This window comes from Neolamprologus brichardi, chromosome 6 (genome assembly GCF_056152115.1).
Source record: "Neolamprologus brichardi isolate AB-2024 chromosome 6, ASM5615211v1, whole genome shotgun sequence".
Taxonomy (NCBI): Eukaryota; Metazoa; Chordata; class Actinopteri; order Cichliformes; family Cichlidae; genus Neolamprologus; species Neolamprologus brichardi.
The window spans coordinates 33,439,774-33,457,589 of NC_142109.1; the positions used below are offsets into that span (position 1 = coordinate 33,439,774).

The window sequence follows — 17,816 nt, forward strand, 5'->3', positions numbered from 1 at the left end:
GAAAACAGAATGAAAAGCCTAAAGCTGTTTATTTTTCTTCCAATAATGTTCTAGTCAAGTTTTGGTTTATTCTTTTTAGCTTCTTTAGATTAAAATGCAGTATAATTAATCAACAAATTGTACCCCAGCAGAAATTATTCAGCACCAAATGGCATAATGAATATTTAAGGCCCTGATAAGATTTCTTAATTAAGAAAATACTTGGTGAGAAACAAACAGCTGCCCACACCGAAGAATATTTCTCAAATGTCTTTGAGTAAAATTCCCCAGGATGATCTACCTGTGGTCGGACAAATTGCTTTCACTGTTTGATGCTTGAGCTTCAGATTAAGTGTCTGATTTAAATTCAGGAAGCATTAACGGCGACACTGTGTCACTGGAAATAGTTGGTGCCATAATAACAGGTAATCTGAGTTAACTGACAAAGAACGTTTAAAGTTAAAAGTTTGAGTTCAAGCTGAATTTATTTGAACTGTTATGACAAGACACTTTCCCCCCCTCTGACTGCCGTAGTGCAGGCGCTGCACCTCACACCACCAATAATAAACCTGGCAATAAGGGCTTATTTTCTTATTCAGTCACCTTAAGATCTGCACTGCACCTCATGCAGTTTCTTTTTGTTTTCTTCTTTGTGGCCGTCACTATTGCTTCCTTTTTCACCTATCTGGTTTAAAAATAAACTCCACTTACTGTTGTTTGTTACTATAGAAAAGCCAGGAATGCACTCTGACATTAAGTATCACAATTTTATTACAAAAATTAAATTCTTCATCTCTCAGTTTTGCCATGCTTGGAGCATATAACAATACAGTAAAAAACCCAGACCCGGAGAAGATAGTAAAGCAGATTTCAACAATGCTTTCACAGCACTCTGTCATTCATGCTGTTACTATACAGTTACTGTAACATTCCTAATACAGAGTAGTACAAACACCTGCCAAAACACGTCATGTCAGATAACAAACTGTAATTAAATCACGTTTACCAGAAGAACAAGAAACTCAACCCAGCTTAGAGGGGAAAAGAAAAAAAAAAAAGAAAAAACAGAAACCAGTAAACATTGAATTTGCAACTGAAAACATACCGAATGTGCTGAATATTTGTACCAGCCCAAGGCACCCAGGCTTCTAGCAATGTTGGCAAGTTAACGACATTCTTACAGAAACACTTGAAGCGAACGATGATTACAAATCGACTTGTACCACAGTTTGACTTTGCAGTGTCCTTCAACGTACCCTCCTCTCCTGGCATTCCTCTTCATCAGTCACAGTGCAAGTTCCGGAGGGGCGGGGCAAAGTGGGGGAGGAGGGAGGGTGGCAGGGAGGCATGGGAGGAAGGGAGGGGTCACGGGGAGCTGTACCGCATCAGACATCACTTTACAGCGCCAAACACTGACAAGAATTGGACGGACAGCGTAATCTCCCACTCTCCTGAAGGAAGGGGGGGGGGGCGAGAGCGGTTATGTAATTCCTCACTTGGATTGTGAATTGTCCAAACATAAGGCGCAGATTGCCAGTTGCCAGTCCAAGACGAAATAAGCCAAACGAAAAGCTTAGATGTGCTTTCAACTGAATGTCCAAGAAAGAAAAAGGATAATAGCAATACTTTCTCACTGAGGTTTCCAAGATGAAATAGATTCTTTTTTTTTTCCTCAAGATGAAAAGCGTTGTTTTGCAACATGGATACCTAAGAATGGTGGAAATCCCAGATTTAAGCTTACTTATAACTCAGATAGTCTCTAACAAACGTCAAATGAAGACAAGAACGACAAAAGCTCAGAAATACAGATAGGCCTTTCTCCAGCGGTGAGATGCAGTTCAGTTGGCTGAACGGCAAGGCTCGAAGGTCCATTTGGTCGCTCCGCCAAACACTTCGATGTTGCTCTCTGTCCAGGAGAACACATCGCCAGTCGATGCTTTGCTATTGCAGGTCGCCAAGTTATAGATCTCGGTGATAGAAAGTTTCTTATTCCAGATGTTTAAGTTTGCCAGCTCACCAACAAAGGCTTGTGTGGCATCAAAGCCTCCTCCCAGCGTGTCCTGTGAAACAAAGGGATGTTAAGCATTTCACTTGGGGGGGTTTTCACAGGACAGTTGCAAGGTTATCCAGACAAGTTGAGGTTTACAAAATGAAAAAACTCAGGGCTTTAATTTGTACAAGAAACACACTCTTGTTTAAAGTGGGATGCTCTTTATGGAGGACAAAAAGTGCCAGGATCCAAAAACAAAGAGAGAAAATTGATCAAATGTAATCTTAAAAATAAATAAATGTATGCCTTTAATTTGTTATAACTAATGATAGTTTCAGTTTATTTGTTAGTTTGTTTCAGTTTACTTCAGACACTTATGTTAAATTATGCAAATAAGGGGCTGAGGGCTTGGCAAGTTTTGCCATATAGTTGATCACTGACAGGCTCACACGCACGAGTAAAACTACACTAATATTAATGAATAAAATGGGAAAAAATGGGAAATAAAGTTGAAAAAGGAATTAATTCAAGCTAAAGACAAAATTTAAAAAAAAATCTATTAAAATAGAAATATCTTTTGTCCCATTTTAGGAATTAAACTATGCCTCCTTTTCTACAAATTCTTGTCATTTTTTATCTTCCATACTCCTGAAAATACTTGATCCAGGTAGAAAGCCAACAATCATTTTGAAAACTCTGCAGCTGGATTTCATTTAAGAATATGATTGCAATATGGAGGATACATCTTGCTTAGTTTTCTCTGTAAAATAAATCTCAAATTATGCTTCTCTATCAAATTCATGCCTTGCACACACTGGAAAGCATTAATTGACCACCTCTGCAGTTCCCCCATGGTCTCATTTGATAAATATCGCCACTTTTAATCTTTGTCCAAATTTTATCACATAATTGGTTGAGAATTATTTCCAAATAGGTTCAGGATTAAATGTCTAATAATTAATATCCACCTGCTCTTGTCCCAGAACCAGCACACCCTCTGGTTTGATGGGGTGGTATGGCGCCAGATTTTCCCCGCTGCCCCGCTTCACTCCGTCCTGGAAGGCCTCCCACATCCCGTCACGGGTGGTCCACGTGATGCAGAGGTGATGCCATTTTCCATCGTTGATGAGGAACGGCAGTTTTGCAACCTGGAGCAAAGACATTTCGTAAGTTCCGTTGTTCAATATGTCTTCCACACTTTGGTAGCACAGACTCGGCACATCGTGTTGCCTTTCTGCTGAATCATTTCCCCCATATCACATATCTCCTCCTCTTCTATAAAAAGGTTGCTTCTGTTTCAAACAGCACCTATTTTAACTCAGCCTCCTGTTGTGTTACAGAGAAGCTGTCAGGTTACCCTGACTCATCCAAGCAGAAAGTATTGCAGCTTCCCCCAACTGTAAATTACTATTTTGATGTGTTACATACATTTCCTGCAAAGGTGAGAGACGTGTGAATTCGCTTTGCTTCCAGGATAATAGCTTTTTCATTACCTTGTCATTGATGAGAATCTCCATGGGATTGTTCCCCCACTCAATCAGCACCAGCTCATTGGCCTGTCCTGGAACTGCATAGGAGAAGGGGGTGCCCACCCCAGGCGAAGCATTGGACTTGATCCACAGACACACGGTGAAGGAGTACATCTCAGGAAGGCTCTTCTTTGCTTTGGCGTACATATAGTTGGTTCTCAGGGGGAAAGTGATCTGGAACTTATCTGTTGGTCGGGTGTCTTTGCCTGTTGATGAGATTACTGTTAGTTAAAGCACTAGCAGTGAGCATTTTATTCATATGTCTAGAGATAAATTACAGGAAAGCTGAACATCCATACGCCTACATACATTTTGTAAAACTATGGTACATGACAGAGTCTGTTTCTTTATGAGGAGTGTCTTTGAAAAGCAAAAGAAGCTGAGGGCTGACTAGTTTCATACAATCTTTTCCATCATGGTTCTTTGCACCATTGCGATCCCGTGATATTTTGTGTAAGATGGCTCTGTCTCCTCCCTCTCATTCGGTCTAACATACGCACGCGCGTTTGCACGTGTTGGAATTTGAACCGATATTTGCTCCAAAACGCGCCGGTGCGCAAAGTTTCACTAATCCCCTTTGCAGAGGCTCGTATACAAGCTGGATATTCAGATTCTTTGAAAAACAAAAACTCAGCGAAGCAAAAGTGCAAACAGAGCCTGAGATATGCAAAGCAATGCAGCTCCCCTCACCACCCTCTCATATCTGTGCGCAATGTGATGGTTGCGGTAAAAAGGTTTCACATTGCCGCTGCTACCTGTTTGGGGTGGGGAGTTTCCTAAGGGATGTTACGTCCTTGAGCGTGAAACACAATTAAATTGCATCTAATCAGCTTTTAAATTTCCGTGGTTCGTTTTAATGCCGTGAAAGCAACACGGGGTCGAGCAGCTTTAAAGTCCCGTGCCCGTTGAAATCCAAACGCACCTTTCTCCAGGTCTGTTATCCGGTGGTGCAGAGAGGTGAGCGTGGACTCCACTCTGTTCCGCTGCTCGGAGTCATTCCTCGATCCGGATTTGGTCTCCTCTAACGTGTTGACCCGGGACAGAACTTGCTTCTCCATGTCATCTATCTTGTTTTGCAGCAGGTCTTTCAGGCTGTTTGCTTGCACGGTGTTATTCCCCCGGCTGTACTGCTGCATCGGACAGAATGAGACAGAGAGGGGGTTAAAGAAGTGACAGGGAAGACTTCTTTTTCTTTAAAGTCCCTGGAAGCTGTTTACTCTACTCACTGCCAAGCGCAAAGCTTTATCTTAAACGTGCTATTCACTTGATTTTATAGGCTGCGGAACATTTCACTTTACACGGAGCTTCTCTCCAACAAACAGATAAATATGTTAGAAAACTCATGTGGCCCCAAGTACAAGCTGCAGAAAGCCGCAGCAACACACAATCAACGAGTTAAAGAATATTATCCTTTAATCTAATTAACTATGGAGGCGATTTAATTAACTTTTGATCTTGTCGGCAAATCAGTCGCTCTGCTTTCCTACCTCTAGATTCTCCAGTCTCTGTTTGAGCGTCTGTAAAGTCTGTCCCAGCTGGGCCAGAGTATCCGTAGTGCCCCGAGATACATCCCCCATCGTGTTCTTCGACCCCGGCCGCCGGCCGCCAGGTCCTGCGGCCGCAGGGAGGCTCTGGCTCTCGCAGCGGCTCAACTTGGACGTTAGTTCCCTGATTGTCTCCTTTTGGTTCACAATGGTCTCCTTTTGCTGCAGCACCGTCTCCCGCAGTTGTATGATAGTGCTCTTCAGGTCTTCCGCCGGGCCGCTGTTTTGCATCGTAGCTGTGCACAAGTCCATATCCTTGGGCACTGACGTGCAAATAAACTGCGTCTGTCCGAAGTCTTGCGCGAGGCTCTCCACAACAACCAGGCAGGAAAGTAGAAAAAGTTTCCACGAGAATCCCTCCATGGTTCCTGTCATGCGTCAGGGATTGAGTGTGAGAGAGAGGGGTGTCTCTGAGATTTCAGCACCACGGAGCTGTCCACTGAAGCTGTGAGACTCGCGCTGCTGTGTGCGGCTTATATAGCGGACAAACCAGCGCAGATTCACTGCATCACTGAGGGGAGGCAGCGGGTTCTGCCAAGCCCACAGAGTCCAGCCCCTTATTTAAGGTCGTATTCACTCTGTCCTACCACTTACAGCGGCAGAGAGTGCGTGTACGCCACAAAGTGAGATGAGATCGGGGAAGGAGAAGAGGAGGGGATGCAAAACGTTTCACGTGAAGTCTCAATCACTTGTCTTCAGTCTACTGCTAACAAACCTTTAGAACAACGTAACTTTAAATAAAGGGTAAAACCAGTCTCCAGTTTTCTGTCACGGTCGTGATTTGATCTTAAATTGAAATGATTGAAATAACAGAAACATTATTTTCACTATTTTAACCGTTTATTGAATAAAAAATGTATGAAGTGATGATATGTAATGTGTAAATATCTCTGACTCTTGAAACCTTGTTCATTAACATTTATAGTTTCTGGGCACGTAAGAATATACATAAACAGGTGACAGTATATTAATTAATAGTAGAAACAGAAAAACACAACACTCAGTCAAATGGAATTTCTGATCCGTTTTTAATGCCTTTATTTGAGGTAAAGGAATCTTTTTCTGGAAAGTTAAGCTATTCCACATTTTTGACCAGATATCGTTTTTACTTTACTTTAGAGCTTAATAAGATTTTAGTATCAAATTTTGCATTTCATCTACTTATATAACCGAGGATGTTTTTATTGAGCAATATATTATTTTCGATTTTAAAGCCTTAACTTTAATTTTGAGTGATCTCATTTTATTTTAATTATCACATTCTTTCTTAACTGTGACATCACAGTTAAAGATTATTGAATTTTGTTAAACTGCAGAGAAATCAAAAGGCTGAGCTGAGCTGTTAAAGACACATCTCCACTCACTTCAGCACCCTGTGCGCCATACAACTGTCTGCGCTTCACGCTCATCCAACGCGCCTTTGCGAATGCGAAATTATCAGCCCACCTTAAATGAAAACAGCTCCCCATCCTTCAGAAAAGTCTGTCCCACGGTTAGAGACCCCACCACAACCTCTCATTTTCTCACCCGCCCTCTCTCCCTCCCTCTCTCCCAGTCTGTCTTTTTGGCACGCGAGCTGGCGTCGTAAAACCCACTCCACTGGTGTCCAGAAATGTACTCCACGGTGCAGGTTCTTCAGTGACTTTAAAGTATAATAGCCTTGTTTACACCCCCAAACAACACGCTGTCAGAGTGTGTTTTCCTTTTTGTTCACTGCAACAAAGTGCGCACCGCAGCAGCCGCTCGGAGCCTGACACAGACGCGCTTTGGGCTCGTCTGATGTGATGGTAGCAGTTATGTTAAATCTCACCACTACAAGAGCGGAGGCGCTAAAAGGAAAGTCAAATGTTTCCAAATAATTAATCAGACTGTTGCGTAACCACCCCCGCGGCTCTCACACGAAAAAAATAAGATGCACAGCGAGCAACACTTGCTGTCTCACTGGCGATACCAAATCGCCAGTGATACGTGCAGGGTGAGGGTTTAAAAAAGCAATCACGTGCATCCGGGACTTTCCACTTTGGCATTAGAAAATTAAATGATATTTATGCAACACAAGCAGGTTTGTTCTCATGTATGAAACGAATTTGCCTCTTCACACCAAGTGTGGAGGGCTGAACTGAAGTAATGAATACATACAAAGATAGAGTACTGTGCACAAATCTGGAGCCACTCCCCGTGTCTTTACATTTTGTTTCCAAAGAGCCAGACTTACCTATAACTTTTAAAGTGGTCTTGAGCAAGTTGTCACCCATTTTCACTCCAGTCCTTTTACTTAATCACTTTAAGAGGATAATTTTCTTTGTTAAACTACTTTAAACTTAACTGACCTATGACTCATTCAAATAGGAAAAGTCATAAAGAAAAAAAGCTCAAGCAAACACGTGACACAGGACCTAAGAGATGTATCTGGATCTGCAGATGGTCAAGCTATTGTTCACTAAAGCAACATAAGAAATGGCCTCAGTGGAAGGATGGCTGTCCAGAGGCCATTCTAAGGGAGAAAATGCTGAGGTATGGCCAATTACACACAAGATGGAACAGAAATCTGTGTGAACAAGTCTGATGGAGGAATGAATTGAAATGTAAAATTTTTTTGGTTCAAAGCAGCATCAATATTTACAGAAGATTTTGGGAGAGAGGAACAACAGTGAGTGTCTAAGATCACGTGTTAAACATGGTGGAGGCCCTGTCTTAATTTGGGGCTGTATTTCAAACGGTAGTTTGGGGGTTTTGTCAAATTGGATGGAATTATAAACACCAAAAGTACCATCAGACTGTGATCTGCCATGCAATACCGTCGGAAAAGCTTCATTTTCCAGCATGACAATGATCCCAAACACAATGCCAATGCAATAAAAGCATTTCTGGATGGAAAAATCCAGAATGGGAACATTTGTGAGTCATGGATCGTCATGATTTCACGTGGATATATAGATTGAATTCTGGCAGTTTGGTCGTTCAGAAAAAAAACTACTGAAACTAAACACACTGAAAGAAGAAAAAGTTATGTACATCGACCGAGGTTAGTATGTGTAAAGACACAGAGGCGAGTTTAACCTTTGTTATCACAATTATTATCAACTATAGGCTCTCCTTAATTTGCATTTTAAGTGAAACTCGGGGTCTTGATGACATTTTTTATTAAATAAAAGGATCATCGTTAAAGTAGAAGCTCACTATTTTGAAACTATCGTGTGAGTAAAAACAAGCCGTCTCGCACGTGAAAGCCCCTCACTGCCTTTTCCCACATCTGGTTAGAACACCGGGTCACAGCCATCGACTAACTAAATAAGAACGCACAAGTCGCAGGTTTGCTTCCAACCCGCCTGCTCCGACACAATTATCCGCTCCGTCTCTGTCGCGTCGGTGTAGTTGAGCTCTGCGTAAAACGCGGAAACGAATGAACGCTCAGAACGGTTTTTTAAGCCGCCTTTAATTTGAACTCTGCTGCATTTCAAGAGGTTTTTTCAGACTTTAATATGACGCCGCGGCAGCCGCCGGCTAAGGTGGGATGAAAATTGACCCAGCAGTCCCCTTTAATTTGTTTAATTATCGATCCAACGCGTTGTAATCAGCAAGGTGCCAAGCTGAAGGAGAGAAAGAGCAGATATAACAAATGGTTAATGGCAGGGTCTAATTGCTGAGTTGCAGGACAAGCGGAGTAACAAATTCTCCTTATCTCAGCACATGCACATTAAAGACCGAGCGCTTATTAGCGCTCAGAGTGAGAGCGGCTGCGGATCAACAAGTAATGCCTCATTCAGTGTTTTCAGCCACCAGCAGCGACGCAGTGCTTGTTTACCAAATGAGAGCAAATTGAGCAGCTTTAAAAGCTCTTGATGTGCAAGAGTTAATGTTAATGACGCTGCTTCTTCCCACTGTACTGAGAGGTTACACTGTAAGCGACGACTGCTTATCACATTTATCTGTTCAGTATTCATCTCCTGTCCCAGCATTGAACCATTCTGCAGCACCATATGTTCAGCTATGATTCCCCCCATCCTCGCTGTGTGCCTGCCACTTACTCTGCTGCAACTCCCATAAAACTGATTTAACTAGCTGTCCAGTTAGCTTTTCATTGAGCTTACCAAAACCCAGGAAACTGTAGCACGTGGAATTCGTTTTTTCTGTTCCTTTATACTTCCTGAAAGTGAAGCATTTAGATGGAACTTGATATTTCACGGCTAGATTTACATCTTTTCTTCAGTTTTTGAAGAGGAGTTTTGACCCATTCTTCCTTGCAGCTTGCTCATAGCACAAGGTCAGATGTGGCAGTGCATGAGCCAGCAGACCAAGCTGGACTCCAGGGGCCGGTATGGAAAAGGGCTGAAATCCATAATGATCAGTCTCTCAGGTTCACTGAATAATGCAAAGCTTTATAATAGAACCCACTCTCTAATGGTAGAGATAAATAAGGACCATTTTGCACACTGGCAGGCAAAACGGCTGCTTATTTATCCAGCATCTGCAATAGCAAAACAGAGAAGACGTAGGGAGGGTGGCATAAGGGTGGGTGTGGTGGTGCAGCACAAGCAAAACAAGAAGGCAAGAAGGGGAGTTCATGTTGGTGCAATCTGAGTGTGTTGGGTATGATTTGTCTGTCACCTCTGTGCCACATCTGAGCACTGTTTGTACTGCTTCTCTTTGTTCAAAATTCTCATTTCACAGCTACGAGGAAGTGTATTTTCAGTTGCAAATCTATTAACTTTCCTCCTTTGTTTGCTCTGTCCAGGTTCCCAAAGTAAACTTTGTTTTTCCTTCCATGTGCACACTCCACTACATCCCTTCTGACTGTGGGGAATTCAGATGTGCTGCCAGGTAACTGAAGCCTCAGTGCTGAAACTCCAGCGTCTCTGCCACTGCTACACTGATGTCTCCATTTCATCACATCTCACCATCCCACCAGGTAGGGGCTCTCTGATGGGATGCCTGCACTGTGGAGTAGTCTGCTGTTATGCATGTACTCCCACCAGGACAGCTGGGAAGAGTGGAGGACTAGAGTGGAGCAGAAAAACGCCGAAGAGTCTGTCTCTGCTAAGAGAGGTAGTTTTATTTTATGCAGACACACACACTGACAAACTAAACATTATAAACCGTGCAAATTATAAATTCTTCCGCATGCCTGTATGCAGATGAAATACAGGACTAAATAATTTGGCCTTGACCTTCAGCTCTATGATCTACTTCTTATAACATTGTTTTATTGACGTTCGCCAACACCGGAGGGTCGCTCAGTAACTTACGCCTCTCTTACTAAAACCCAAAGTGACATAAACAAATACCGGTGGCACAAGGCGTTCCACTGGGCTCTGAGCTAATCTCATCATAATTCTCCAAAGCCTGCACATTAACGCTCTCGCTATGACAGTGCTGTTCATCAAGCTGCTTGCGTTGGCCTCGTTGGACTTGCTCCAGAAACAACATTTTACCCCGTTAGGCCTTTACCTCGACAAGACTGAGGCCAAAATAGGAGGGAGGGGATGTTTAGTCTTCAGCATAAGACAGACTGAAATGATGGTCCTGTTTTTATTTTTAGAAAATAGGTTGGGAAGAGGGCGATGTTTCAGGTGCTAGATGAGTTTGTGTTTCCAGTGTTGTATTGGGCAGAGGGAGCTTAAAACAAACTACAACAAGAGCAAAAACAAAGCGTCTTGATAGGGTGTTGGAACCGCCCGTGCAGGCAGAACAGCTTCACTCAGTGTTGCCAACTCCTCAGTAAGGAAAATCGCTATTGGCTGTCCTAAAAGTCGTTAGAAATCGCTAAATGACGTCATCACCTAATTTGCATAATTGGTCATGCTAATGTAATTGTAACCTATGTTGTTGGAGAGAGAAATAACATCGTGGAAGAGACATAAAGTGAGTAAAAAACGTCCTAAATGCATTTAGAGTTTATTTAGAACTACAAATTAAATTTATTTTAGCAATTATTGTTTTTTTAATGTCACAATTCCAACCCTGCTCCTTTACCCGGGCTTGGACCGGCAAAAGTGACCCGAAATAGGCACCCTGGTGGAGTTACTTTGTGTGTGTGTGTTTATAAGTAGTTTTAAACCTGATCCACAAAACAGCATAAGAGTAAAAGAAGAACTGACTGCGTTACAGCACCCGCTGCTTGTTGAGAGTAAAAGCGATATGCGCTTTCACGTCTTTTTTTAGTGACTTTTTTTAGAAAAAAAGTCGCTAGGGGGTCTGAAAACAAGCTAAATATAACGACAAAGTCGCTAAGTTGGCAACACTGGCTTCACTGCCCTCTATGCTTTATTAACCGTCCAAATCTCTAGAATAAAAATCTCTAAAATTGGACTTCTACACTAACCACGGTTTTGAACCGTGATGAACACCATGTTCAAGCAAGTGCACATGGCAGCAGGACAACCGAGGTCACAGATCTATGATTGATTTTGTAATCATATCAGCAGACCTGGAGTCACATGTTGTAGACGCCTTGGTAAAGACAGGAGCAGGACTGGAGGACAAGGTCAAGGGTGGATGCTGCACAAATGTGTCTGGTAGAAGTCCTAGTGTGGAAGATCTTTAATTCCCATCTCAGACAGCAGAAACAGGGAGCATGGGTGCTGGTTCCAACATTTGCAAACTTTTTTTCTTTTAATGTCATCAGGACGCTACAGCACAGACACAGCTGTCAGGGAAACAAAAGAACATCATATCAAGAAGGCCTTGAGTAAATGTTGTTATCAAAGCTGGACATTTATCGAAGCTGGGAAGGCACCAGGAGAGAAGGACAACTGCTGCCTAACCGAAAACCCTCAGTGATCCCTTATTTGTTAACAGTAACACATTTTCTCTAAACACAGAGTCTCTGTGGCATTTAAACCCCAAAACACGCTGCGCCAAAAATTGGTCCACCCTGAAGATCGGGTCCCCCAACACAAAAAGAGTAATAAAATGTACACTGTTAAGTGGCAGGAGGATTGCCATGATTTATACATCGGGGAACCCAAACAACCTCTGGCTAAGAGGATGGCACAACACAGAAGAGCTAACTCGTCAGGCCAGGACTCTGCAGTCTATTTACACCTGCAGGCCAGTGGACACTCTTTCAGTAATGGGGATGTGCACATCCGGGGCAGGGAGGAACGCTGGTTTGAACGAGGAGTCAAGGAGAAAATTGACATCAAAGGGGAAAGACCATCTCTGAATCGAGGAGGTGAATGGTGCTCACGGCCATGATCATTTGCATATTAATGATCATGAAACTGACCTCACAGCCCATTGTTAGTCAGCTGTGCTGGTTTCAGTCATTATGCAAATGTACTGTTTATACGGTTGGGGAAACCTGCAGTCAGCTGAGACTGAAGAAATCTATCTCCCCCTGAAAAGCCACATCCAGATGAACAGAATCAACTTTTGGGACAAAAATTATAGTTCAATAAAATTGTCAAGGGACAGAATGGATGGAGTTTTTTCATCTACAGTGGGGCAAAAAAGTATTTAGTCAGCCACCGATTGTGCAAGTTCCCCCACTTAAAATGATGACAGAGGTCAGTAATTTGCACCAGAGGTACACTTCAACTGTGAGAGACAGAATGTGAAAAAAAAATCCATGAATTCACATGGTAGGATTTGTAAAGAATTTATTCGTAAATCAGGGTGGAAAATAAGTATTTGGTCACCTCAAACAAGGAAAATCCCTGGCTCTCACAGACCTGTAACGTCTTCTGTAAGAAGCTTTTCTGTCCCCCACTCGTTACCTGTATGAATGGCACCTGTTTGACCTCATCATCTGTATAAAAGACACCTGTCCACAGCCTCAACCAGTCAGACTCCAAACTCCGCCATGGCCAAGACCAAAGAGCTTTCGAAGGACACCAGGAAAAGAATTGTAGACCTGCACCAGACTGGGAAGAGTGAATCTACAATAGGCAAGCAGCTTGGTGTGAAAAAATCAACTGTGGGAGCAATCATCAGAAAATGGAAGACATACAAGACCACTGATAATCTCCCTCGATCTGGGGCTCCACGCAAGATCTCATCCCGTGGGGTCAAAATGATCATGAGAACGGTGAGCAAAGATCCCAGAACCACACGGGGGGACCTGGTGAATGACCTGCAGAGAGCTGGGACCAAAGTAACAAAGGTCACCATCAGTAACACACTACAACGGCAGGGAATCAAATCCCGCAGTGCCAGACGTGTTCTGCTGCTGAAGCCAGTGCATGTCCAGGCCCGTCTGAAGTTTGCCAGAGAGCACATGGATGATACAGCAGAGGATTGGGAGAATGTCATGTGGTCAGATGAAACCAAAGTAGAACTTTTTGGTATAAACTCAACTCGTCGTGTTTGGAGGAAGAAGAATACTGAGTTGCATCCCAAGAACACCATACCTACTGTGAAGCATGGGGGTGGAAACATCATGCTATGGGGCTGTTTTTCTGCCAAGGGGACAGGACGACTGATCCGTGTTAAGGACAGAATGAATGGGCCCAAGTATCGTGAGATTTTGAGCCAAAACCTCCTTCCATCAGTGAGAACTTTGAAGATGAAACGAGGCTGGGTCTTCCAACATGACAATGATCCAAAACACACCGCCCGGGCAACAAAGGAGTGGCTCCGTAAGAAGCATTTGAAAGTCCTGGAGTGGCCTAGCCAGTCTCCAGACCTCAACCCCATAGAAAATCTGTGGCGGGAGTTGAAAGTCCGTGTTGCCTGGCGACAGCCCCAAAACATCACTGCTCTTGAGAAGATCTGCATGGAGGAATGGGCCAAAATACCAGCTACTGTGTGTGCAAACCTGGTAAAGACCTATAGTAAACGTTTGACCTCTGTTATTGCCAACAAAGGTTATGTTACAAAGTATTGAGTTGTATTTTTGTTATTGACCAAATACTTATTTTCCACCCTGATTTACGAATAAATTCTTTACAAATCCTACCATGTGAATTCATGGATTTTTTTTTCACATTCTGTCTCTCACAGTTGAAGTGTACCTCTGGTGCAAATTACTGACCTCTGTCATCATTTTAAGTGGGGGAACTTGCACAATCGGTGGCTGACTAAATACTTTTTTGCCCCACTGTATATCTCAACATCTTGTTTACATCCATATGTGCACATTTTTCCTAAAAAAGATTCAATAAGAGTTTCAAAACACCACCAAAATGAAGAGTATGTACGAGGGAGGCTTGCACCTTTATTACAGCTCGCTGTATTTCCCCTCACAGAGGTCACTTTTTCTCTGCTTTTTAAAATGTTACAACTCCAAAACTCACACGCTTTTAAATCGAACCCACTTTCAAGTGTATGGTGGCATCATCCAGGTAGAAATAAAAATTAAGCCTTCTAAATTTTTACACAGTGCCATAATGGAGCAACAGTTCTCACAGCCTTAAAGACGAGCTGAAGCACTTAGTGTTTAGTGGCAGAGCAAGGACATCACTCTGTGGGAGCAGGTGTGTTTTAGGACTCAATAACATCGTGAAGATGAAACCCTGTAAAGCAGAAGGGTTTGAAGTGGAAGTGAGTAATAGGGAGAGCGAGCTCTCTGCACATCCCCTCTCAATTATATCAAGTGACCAAAGTATCTCCTTGTAAACTACAACATTTTCTGCCCTAGCCTTCCTTTGTGCTGGGTTATTTCTCCCCAAAGGAGATTAAATTTCGACTGAGGTTGAAAGAAACCTAGTTTACAGAGAAGGAAAATAGCGTGAAGGAAATTTCATCAACACTTAATTTAGGAGAGGAATGAAACATGGCAACAATAAAATAAAAAAAAGCAATACCTGTTTTTCCTTCGTTACAAAATTCTTTCAAATTAAAAGCTTCTTAGCAATGTTGTTTCCTGTCAAGGTTGTGTACAAGTTTGCTTTTCTTAAGTGTGTATATTTTTCCCAAAGAGGAAGTAGGAGCTTTTATTAGATATCATACCTCCGTGAGGAGATCGTCATCTACACTGTGAATTAAAACAGTGTTTTACATTCATATTTGGTTTGGCTGGATTTTTCTAGTCTAAATTATTCATGATGTTGGAGCAACGCATAGAGATCCCGGCGTTGTACCACACGGTTTATTTATATACAGCAAATCAGCCGTGGCGTTGTGCTGCACATGAATAATATATATGCATAGGGTTTTTGATGAGTGCTACTGTCAGCTGTAGGCACGTTCAGGCTCACCAACCTCCTGCTTAATAGCCAGAATGTCTCATTAATTCTCGGTACAAATAAAGTGAGATCTCCAGATGCTGCTGCTTTTCATTGGAAATCACACATTTGGGGAATAAACCATGTAACATTCCTTTTAGCTAATACATGCCAGTTCTGCTTAACATTTCTCACATTTTACACTTGCGTACAGCATGTCCTGTTAAACCCTCCAAGTTCAGTAAATGTACATTTTCTCTTTGTGAGCATTTGAGGCTTCCTGTGAATACAAGTGAGCCAGAGCCATCTGAGTGTGAGAAGCTGAGTCTCTTCTCGTCGTTGCCTTTTTGTAGCTTTGATGTTGCACATAAGGCCACTTGACATTCTCCCTCCTTCTTTCTGAAGTGCTCACTCTGAAGCCCAGAACAGAAGACAGCTGACTGCTTTGTTAGATGATGCATATCTCATTAGCCTTTATTGCAGCCTGCCAGGCACAACTTTATCTACCAATTCATTTACCTACAGTCACATACAATTCTAAGGTTTTATGAAAAGAGCATACTAAAAAAAAAAGAACTCATTTGGTCCCTCGCAGGTCTTTAAATTAGGTAAATAGAAGCTCAGATGAACAGTATGAGGTGACACGCTGCAGTGTGCTGTTAGGTTGAAAGAAGCAGTGTGTGAAAAACTAAGTTCATCCTATAATTCCGGCATTTGTAGCACCACATTTAGCTGCATTAACTTTAATCTTCTCTGTTTGACTTTATGAGTGTCTCACACTGTTCTGCAGGACATTTGGTCTGTGCCTCTTCTTTACAGCGATGCTTCGGTTCGTTGAGATTTGCAGGCATTTATTTATGCACTGTTCTCTTGAGGTTCCGCCACAGCATTTTCAAATGGGTTGTAGTCTGCACTTTGACTAAACCTTCACAACATCCTGATTCTTTTCTTTTTCAGCTGTTTTGCTGCAGATTTGCTGCTGTGCTTAGAATCGTTGTCTTGCTGCATGGCTTAGTTTCAGCCAGGCTTTAGCTATCAGACAGCTGGCCTCACATTTGACTCTGGAATACTTTGGTATAGAGAGTTTTTTTCCAAACTTTGGTGGACAAATCAAAGTGGAGATATTTGCACAGTGCAGACATTATTCCAGAAGTCTTGTGGTTTGTTTGCAGTTTCTCTAAGTGTTGCATGGTCTGACACTGGGGTAAGCTGGGATGTTCACTCCCAGGAAGACCGCCTTGAATGTTTTCAACTTCTGAACAATCTTCATCACTGTAGAATGGTGAACTTCCAATTGTTTAAAAATAACCCGTCAATCCGGTTATTAACCCATGATAATGCCCCGAATCTTTTGAGTTATCATATTTATCCCCACCTCATTCAGACCCATAACAGAGACACACACTACTCTGGTGTCAGTCAACAGCTGCAGGGTATCTCCTCTGGCACCATTTGCACAGGCAGGTTTAAACCATAGAGCAAATAAAATGAAAAATAAGAGCACCAAGACCGTTCTCAGCCAACTGTCACAGGTATGCAGCGACAGAACTTGTGTTTCTTTTTAGCGGTACCCAAGTGCAGACACTCGAGGCAGGGATAAGGTTTAACAAAAAACACACCGTTTACTGAAGGTGGAACACGAAAGTGCAAAATCAACAGCTAAACTAAACTTGGAAAAAACTAAACTCGGGCCTGACAATGAACGAAGGAAAACAGAGGACTTAAATATACAAAAGGGCAATGAGGGAAGTGGAAACACAGCTGATACAAATAAATGTGGAGGAAGCAAAACTACAGGGGGATCACACTCCTCAGCCTCCCTGGGAAAGTCTATGCCAGGGTGCTGGAAAGGAGAGTTCGTCTGCTAGTCGAACCTCTGATACAGGAGGAACAATGCGGTTTTCGTCCTGGTCGTGGAACACTGGACCAGCTCTTTATCCTCTCGAGGATACTTGAGGGTGCATGGGAGTTTGCCCAACCAGTCTACATGTGTTTTGTGGACTTGGAGAAGGCATTCGACCGTGTCCCTCGGGGTGTCCTGTCGGAGGTGCTGTGGGAGTATGGGGTGTCTGGCCCATTGCTACGGGCCATTCGATCCCTATACAACCGTTGCAAGAGCTTGGTTCGCATTGCCGGCAATAAGTCGGACTCGTTCCTGCACCGGTCCGTCGTGGTGAAGAGGGAGCTGAGTGTAAAAGCGAAGCTCTCAATTTACCGGTCGATCTACGTCCCTACCCTCACCTATGGCCACGAGCTGTGGGTAGTGACCGAAAGAACGAGATTCCGGATACAAGCGGCGGAAATGAGCTTCCTCCGAAGGGTGGCTGGCCTCTCCCTTAGAGATAGGGTGAGAAGTTCAGCCATCCAGGAGGGGCTCAGAGTAGAGCCGCTGCTGCTCCACATCAAAAGGAGCCAGCTGAGGTGGTTCGGGCATCTGACAAGGATGCCTCCTGGGTGAGGTGTTCCAGGCATGTCCCACCGGGAGGAGGCCCCGCGGAAGACCCAGGACACGCTGGAGAGATTATATCTCTCGGCTGACCTGGGAACGCCTTGGTGTTCCCCCGGATAAGCTGGAGGAGGTGGCTGGGGAGAGGGAGGTCTGGGCCTCTTTGCTTAGGCTGCTGCCCCCTCGACCCGCCCCCGGATAAAGCGGATGAAGATGGATGGA

At 43.3% G+C, this 17,816-nt stretch overlaps 1 protein-coding gene across 1 annotated transcript; it reads right to left on the reverse strand.

Annotated features, from left to right (window-relative positions):
• Positions 1-708: 708 nt before the first annotated feature.
• On the reverse strand, positions 709-5,500 carry LOC102782852 (neuronal pentraxin-1-like). Its single transcript, XM_006799632.2, has 5 exons — positions 4,986-5,500; positions 4,421-4,628; positions 3,463-3,704; positions 2,938-3,117; positions 709-2,039 (listed from the first exon to the last, which is right to left on the reverse strand). Exons 1-5 carry the CDS (start codon positions 5,415-5,417, stop codon positions 1,818-1,820), a joined length of 1,284 nt encoding a protein of 427 aa, XP_006799695.1. The 5' UTR covers positions 5,418-5,500; the 3' UTR covers positions 709-1,817.
• Between the last annotated feature and the right edge of the window lie 12,316 nt (positions 5,501-17,816).

Coding starts and splice junctions, on each gene's coding strand:
- LOC102782852 (XM_006799632.2), bottom strand. CDS start 5,417: ATGACAGGAACCATGGAGGGATTCTCGTGGAAACTTTTTCTACTTTCC. Junction 4,629..4,985: donor AGAGACTGGAGAATCTAGAG/GTAGGAAAGCAG, acceptor TGTCCGATGCAG/CAGTACAGCCGGGGGAATAA. Junction 3,118..3,462: donor AGATTCTCATCAATGACAAG/GTAATGAAAAAG, acceptor TCTTTGCTCCAG/GTTGCAAAACTGCCGTTCCT.